General features: G+C 40.1%; 1 protein-coding gene across 2 annotated transcripts in view; it reads left to right on the top strand.

Annotated features, from left to right (window-relative positions):
- The first annotated feature begins 403 nt into the window (after positions 1-403).
- The window catches only part of slc9a8 (solute carrier family 9 member 8), a 68,132-nt gene continuing 60,634 nt past the window's right edge, over positions 404-7,901 (top strand). Inside the window, exons 1-2 of one of the 2 annotated variants that reach the window (XR_012398323.1) lie at positions 404-695; positions 2,450-2,628. Coding sequence is in view for 1 of the 2 variants with exons in the window: in NM_001008586.1 (NP_001008586.1) it covers positions 499-695; positions 2,450-2,628 (376 nt within the window). In the remaining variant the exon portion in view is untranslated. 2 annotated transcript variants of the gene reach the window in all.

The following is a 7,901-nucleotide window of genomic DNA, read 5'->3' as shown; positions in this document are numbered from 1 at the left end:
ATGTGTTGTAGTCCTAGTGTGCGGAATCTGGACCTTTAACACAGTTTGTCTTGAATGTACATCTTATGCATACAAAATGTGGGTTATGTGCGGGGTTGTGTCATGTAGAATTAACTTTAAACCGACGAACTCAGATTTGCGCATTGTAGACACGCCCACCTTATGTGAACTACCACTCCCAGCAAGCATTGCTGTCGTGTGACGTCGGTAGCTCTGATTTAACTACTTAATTTTAACCTGTTACTACATATGCGGTCAAAATTCATATCGTGGACATTGGGATAATATAATATTATCCTAAAAGCATCAACTCACCGAAACTTCACTTTGTTTTCGTTAGTGATGCTAAATAGAGCCAGAAGAAAAATGAAACTACATCTCCCATGAGTTCCGGGTAAAGAGTGATGACGATGAATTTGCTCTGCGAAACATGGATTGTGGCGACATGAGTTTAATATTGCGATTTTATCTTTGTAGTATTGATTATTTATGAGCATGATGGGTGTCAATAATCGCGCGGTTGTCGTCTGTGTGTGTTTAATCATATTGACAGCCAATTCAGCGCCGTTTGCTCGGGCAGATGATCAGATATACAGTAAAGCCGAGGGTGAAGCTGTCAATAATAATAATAACAACGCCGACAGTGATGCACAAGCTCAAAATCCTGCTGATGGACACGCTGAACAGCTGACCAGGTACTGCTATATGCTTCTCTTCAGTTTGCTTTCAGTGTAGGAGCACAGAGATGACTGACAGAGATGTAGACAGTGACGTATGATTAGTAACATATGCTCCATCACTATGAGTATATTTGTATATGGATACGTATATAAGTATATAGATTATACCACAGTGTTATTATCAACTTATTCCCACACTGTACTACTATATTTTCAACGTCTATTTATCTATCTATCTACCCATCCATCCATACATTACATACTTACATAACAGGGGTGCCCAAACTCGGTTCCTGGAGGGCTGGTGTTCTGCAAAGTTTAGTTCTAACTCCAATCAGACACACCTGGGCTAGAGGGTGAAGTTGGTTTTATATTCACACATTCGTTCATTTAGAAGTCTCTGTATTGTTTACCGTTTTACTTTGAATATTGGGTAGTAGCAGGCAAGTGTGACTTGAAAACAACATTAACACTGTTTATTTGACAGTGAACTGTGTTGTACTTTGACAGTCATTGGCTGCTAATTTGATTTCGCCATTTAGAGTTTACAAATAATACTTTTATGAAATCACATTATTGAGGGGAAAGTCCGAATGTGCGAATATAAAATAACTTTACCTCTATCACCTGGGCTGGCTAGTCAAGCTAGGCTTTCTAGAGACATCGTTGCTGGTGTGTTGAGGCAAGTTGGAACTAAAATCTCTGAGACAGGCGGCTGGATATTGGAATATATGCTATAAATATTGCGATATATATATATATATATATATATATATATATATATATATATATATATATATATATATATATATATATATATATATATATATATATATATATATCGCAATATATATTGAATACTGTTAGACTCAGTCAAAAACTATACAAAAAATTTCCTGAAACTGTATTTTATATATATGTATATATACATATATATAAAATACAGTTTCAGGAAATTTTTTGTATAGTTTTTGACTGAGTCTAACAGTATTCGGTTACAGCAATTAAATAATCAAACTGCAAAAAATGCTTTTCTTATTTAGTTTTGTCTTTTTTTTAGTCTAAATATGTACATTTCAAAGTGAAAACAAGATTATTGCAAGTGGGGTAATTGCAGATAATTTGCTTTAAATAAGAAAAAAAACTCTTAATTTTCACGAATTTTTTTCTGATGGTGAAAACAAAACAATATTTTTACTTGGTCTAAGAATTTTTTTGATATTTGGAATAAAAGCAAGTAAAAATATTGTTTTGTTTTCACTTTCAGAAAGAAATAAGTAAAAATCTTTTGAGTTTTTTTTTTCTTATTTTAAGCAAATCATCTGCAAGTACCCCACTTGCAATCTTGTTTTCACTTTGAAATGTACATATTTGGATTAGAAAAAAGATGAAAATTCAAAATTCTAAGTAAGGAATGTTTTTTTCTTTTTGTTTGCATAAATCATATAAATTCTATATAAATACAGTGATTAAATACAATTCTGTGGCTCCTGGTCAACTATAATTCAGACCAAACATTGCATATCTTTATAATGTGACTATTGTGGATGTGCACATGCTGAAACGATATATTGTACAGCCCTATACTATAGTCTATAGATGTCGTATTACCATAGCACCTACAGAATTACCACAACAGATTATTTCAAGTATTTTACTATAGTATGGTCTAATTATATTAGTATAATTACTGTAATTTTGTTTCATCTGGGATAACCTCATATTTTACTGTGCATGGATAATGTAGTTAAAACCTATTTTTCTGACAGGTTAAATGAGACTGACACCTCCAGCAATGACACTGCTCAAACCACCACACCTGCGCCCAAGCCTGCGACGCCCGAGCCTCCTAAAAATGAGCCCATCCTGCCTGTCCAGACAGGGGTCAAGGCCCAGGAAGAGGAGCAGTCCAGCGGGATGACCATTTTCTTTAGCCTGCTGGTCATCGGTGAGTACATGTCAGAATCATCTCAGTGTGACTGCTGTTATATCATTACTTCAGAACCACGTCCAAAGCAAGCGTTGCTCCATGTTTAAATCTATGTTTTTATGGGTGTTTTGTGTTACCATGTCTTAGGCCCAATCCCAGTTTTATTTTTTACCCCTACCTCTTCCCCTTGGTCCAGTGGCGTAGCGCAAAATGCGGAGGCCCCCCTGCAGGGATCACCGATGGGGCCCCCAGTTTTCAAGGGGGTCGGGGGGGTTTGGGGGCGGCAGAGCCAGAGTTATACACATATACACATATATCTATGATATATATATCTATCGGGAGTTTTCCTGGATGTTAGTATTTTTATTTTTTTTCAATTATGAAAATTATAATTTTACAACACTTTTCTACATTGATGGATCAGTGACCGCACGGGCATTCCTGACAAAAAGCTTGTGTTTGTGTGTACAGAAATGTACTATTCACCCTCCCTGTTAAATTTGATCTAATCATGTCCTGAAACACAGCTCCTCTCCTGCTTTCACTGCTCATACTGACGGAGGGAGCGATTTGTTTGTGAATGAATCTCCTTTATGAACGACTCGTTCACTAGCCGACATTAATACAAGTTTCTGGCAGCGCAGCATCTCGTTGTCATATTTCTTTTTCATTGTTTGCTGATTTTATTCAACAAAACTAGCATAAGCCGAATATTTAGTGCGAATTGGAGCTACTTTGCCTTATGCTGAATGCAGTAAGTGGCTGTATTATCATCAATAACGCTGTTTAGCACAAATTTCAGAACATACAAAAACGTAAAAAACTTAATCCTACCTATTGAATGTTCTGAATGTTCTGCCTTTGTGCTTTGTTTTCTTTGTTTTCTTTGTTTGCTCGTTACTACACTTGTAGACAGCGCTACAGTCCCGCATCTTCAAGTAATAATACTTGTCTAGTGCGGTTGAATGACATTTGCCCTGGGAGCACTGTACCAATGTGGCGGCGCTATTGACGCATGCTCAGGGTCCCTATGCGATATCTAGTGTATATATCTATGTCACAAATTGAGGTGCGGGGAAAGGAGGCGGAGTGGAGCGACAACGCGGGAAATCCTTCACAAACTGAGGAGCGAGCACAAACCGAAAGTGGCGAGAGCGTCAAAGTAGCCAGAAGTCATTTATTTTTTAACGAGAACCGGCTGCGAGAAACAGCGGCGCGTCTTCATTGGCTATGACGCAGTTCGGCGGCAAGCAATCAGAATGAAGTAGTCCACCGCTTGAAAGGTGTTCAGAGAACACAGACCTGTGAACTTTGGTTCCGTCCACACTTGTTCCCAAGAGTTTGATTATTGCGGTTCCTGGATTTTCAATTATTGAAAATCGCGACGACGTGGGGCCCCCTAATCTCGCGGGGCCCCCCCGCGGTGCATGCCCTGCGGGCCCGTATGCTACGCCACTGCCTTGGTCCTTGAAACAGAGTGTGAAAGGGAAGGGGTTAAAAATTACCCCTAAGAAATGGGACACCACTACAACACCAGCACAGAACATCGTCTCATCGTAAGATCTTACTTCATATGAGATTAGTGCCTGTCGTAGTTATTCCAGTTTCATGACTTACAGCTATTTTTTTGGGTATTTATCTTCTGGAAATTGCAGAAAGCAACAATATAATGTTATTATAATGATATAATGTGGCAATAACCTTGTAAATTTATTGTGTATTTACACCGTGGCTATATTCATCTATTTAAACACAAAGAAAACAACAATAACGTTATACCAGACATGCGGAAGAATTGGGATTGGGCCTTAATATATGTTTAAACTGTGCCTAAATGTCCTGTGAAAATAAAATAAACAGTCTTGTAAATGTTCGTATGTTAGTTTTAAGGATACAGCAGGGAAAGAAAGTGTTGAACATATCACCATTTTTCTGAGAAAACATGTTTCTAAAGATGCCGTTGACTAAATTTTCACTGGATGTTAGAAACATCCTAAAAAAGTCCATAAATGCAAAGGAAACAAATCCAAGTAGTTTACAAATGAAGTTATGTGTAAAAAATTTAAATGATGCAGGGAAAAAGTATTAAACGCATATAGAAAGGGAGGTGTAGAAAGGTAGTGAAAGCCCAGACAGCAGCTGAAATCTCTCTTTAGCTCTTTAGCAACCGTCTACCCTTCCTCAATTTAAATAAATATATTAGCGGCTTCAGTTCAACATCTACATTAGCAGGATGATGAAGATGAAACCAGGTTGGGCATTTCAGCAAGACAATGATCCAAAAGACAGCAAAGGAAACTCTCAAATGCTTTCAGAGAAAAAAAAAAAATCAAGCTGTAGAGTGGCCCAGCCGATCACCTAACTCGAATACAATTGAGAATACAACATAAAGGTCAGATTTGGTAGACGAGACCCACAGAATCAAGATTTTTACACTCTGAAGTCTGTGGAAAAATCACAACTGAGCAATGCATATGACTTCATCCTCCATATGCTTATTTCACGCGGCAGCCATTTTAAAGAACTAAAGCGAGGCTGCGGTGGGAGGAAACCCGGAAGTATAGGACCAGCACTGTAAACATTGCAGTAACATGCTGTGTACTACAAACCTCCAGCTGTTGCCGAGATTTCAAAATGCAGAAATGGTGTAAACATCACTTTAATATTATTCAGTAAGTTTATTTTAACCAATTAAAAGCAATTTAGCATCAAACAACATCACAATCTCTGTGATACGCTTAAGTGTCCTCCTAGGCTTCAGTTCATGGCACCAGTCAAACACTGTGAGGATGCTTTCCTGCTTCAGCCTATGTAACCCGGTGAGCGATAAAACACTGCAGTCCTCTGCAGCACACCCTCGTGTTGTCTGTAATAGTGTTGTCCCGGTACTGGAGTTTTAAACCCGGCTATTTCCCGCTAACGTGGAAGTGCTGCTGAGCGCGGATGACTCGACTGATCTTCACGGCTGCTTCACGCTCCAGTCTTCGTGTATCTGTGTTTGGTTTGCACTCAGTTTACTGCTCTTCACCCAGTGCAAACACAGATACACGGAGACTGGAGCGCGAAGCAGCCCTGAAGATCAGTCGAGTCATCAAGCGGATCGCTCATCTGTCTGTGTTTGTGTTCGGTAAACAGCGGATGTTGAACTGATGACCTTCTCGACCAATCACAATCATTTCTGTTGAACACGTGAACACAATGGCAAATCAGCGCTGTTTTATGAAAGCCATCAACAATGCCTTAAATGTTAATGGATAATTGAAGTTGTTTCTTTTAATTCAGTATCGTGAAGAGTCTAATATAATGAAAGAATCAGTACATTAACTCGAGTTTGATAAATGGCATCTAAAACGTGTGTTTGGGAAAGAAAACGTTAGCTAACTAGTGCCATTTCCCTTAACTTAGCTGAAAATGAGCTCTGCTATCCCTTTTTATATTCACTATTCACTCAGAATGGACCTTTGGGTCACCTGGAAGTTGGTGAAATTATCAATTTGTGTCACTTTCTCTTCACTGATAAGATATATGGACAGAACCACAACATTCCTCGATTCCTCAAGCCTCGATTTCGCTTTTGAAAATGGTCGCCGCGTGAAATCAGTCTATATAAGAGGCATATTTAAACTGTTGTCACAAACACGAGGCGGCAGCCTCGTGTGAAGACCGCCTCGTGTGAAGACCGCCTCGTGTGAAGACCGACGAGGGTAAAGACCATCGACTCTACCTGCGCGACTCCACCGAGCAAAGACACCGACAAAGCACTTGAGTACTTTACTTTGTTGTTTTACTTTACACTTATTTTTTTTGTTGTCAGTGCACTTTTATTATGTGTTTTCTAATTCCTGTTGTTACTAACACTCGCAAAACACGGGAGGTACGCTGCAGGCGTAATCCTCACAACCTTCGTTCAATACATGTATCTACTATTTCACAACTCTCTCTCTCCGTGGGCCTCTGGAATTGTCAATCAGCTGTTAACAAGGCTGATTTTATTACCTCCATAGCTACATATTCTGACTATAATCTCATGGCTCTAACTGAGACCTGGTTGAGGCCGGAGGACACTGCTACACATGCTACTCTTTCTGCTAATTTCTCTTTTTCCCACACTCCTCGTCAGACAGGGAGAGGGGGTGGGACTGGACTACTAATTTCCAAAGAATGGAAATTTACTCTGATACCGTCCCTGCCAACAATCAGCTCCTTTGAATTCCATGCAGTCACCATTATCCACCCCTTCTACATAAATGTGGTTGTCATCTACCGCCCACCAGGTAAATTAGGTCACTTCCTAGATGAACTGGATGTTCTTCTCTCATCTTTTTCTAATTTTGCCACTCCCTTATTGGTGCTAGGTGACTTCAACATTTACGTTGACAAACCGCAAGCTGCAGACTTTCAGACTCTGCTTGCCTCTTTTGACCTAAAAAGAGCACCTACTTCTGCTACCCACAAATCAGGTAAAACCTACGATCTCTCTCACCCAATAGACTATCCACCATTGTTTCAGACTCTCTTCCTCCATCTCGCAAACTCACTGCACTTGATTCGAACAGTGCCACTAATACACTCTGCTCCACACTAGCATCATGTCTAGACCGATTATGTCCTCTTGCATCCAGGCCAGCCCGTGGCAGTCCTCCTGCACCCTGGCTCTCGGATGCTCTCCGTGAGCATCGCTCAAAACTTCGGGCTGCAGAGAGAATTTGGCGGAAAACTAAAAATCCTGCACACCTCTTAACATACCAAACTCTTCTGTCCTCTTTCTCAGCTGAGGTTACTTCTGCAAAGCAGACGTATTACCGTCTGAAAATCAACAATGCCACTAATCCTCGCCTACTTTTTAAAACATTTTCCTCCCTCCTCTATCCTCCTCCTCCACCCGCATCCTCCACACTTACTACTGATGACTTTGCTACATTCTTCTGCACCAAAACTGCAAAAATCAGTGCTCAATTTGCTGCACCTACAACAAACACGCAAGATACAACACCAACACCACACACACTCACCTCCTTTTCTCAGCTCTCTGAGTCTGAGGTGTCCAAACTTGTGCTATCTAGCCATGCAACCACCTGTCCACTCGATCCCATTCCCTCTCATCTCTTGCAAGCCATCTCTCCTGCAGTCATACCAACACTGACTCACATAATTAACACATCTCTTGACTCTGGTTTATTCCCCACTACATTTAAGCAGGCTAGGGTAACCCCACTGCTAAAGAAACCCAACCTGGACCATACGCTACTTGAAAACTACAGACCAGTATCCCTGCTTCCATTCATGGCCAA

Source organism: Danio rerio, chromosome 23 (genome assembly GCF_049306965.1).
Source record: "Danio rerio strain Tuebingen ecotype United States chromosome 23, GRCz12tu, whole genome shotgun sequence".
Classification (NCBI taxonomy): domain Eukaryota; kingdom Metazoa; phylum Chordata; class Actinopteri; order Cypriniformes; family Danionidae; genus Danio; species Danio rerio.
The sequence above is the reverse complement of the archived record's forward strand: the minus strand, read 5'-3'. Positions and strand labels throughout refer to the sequence as shown.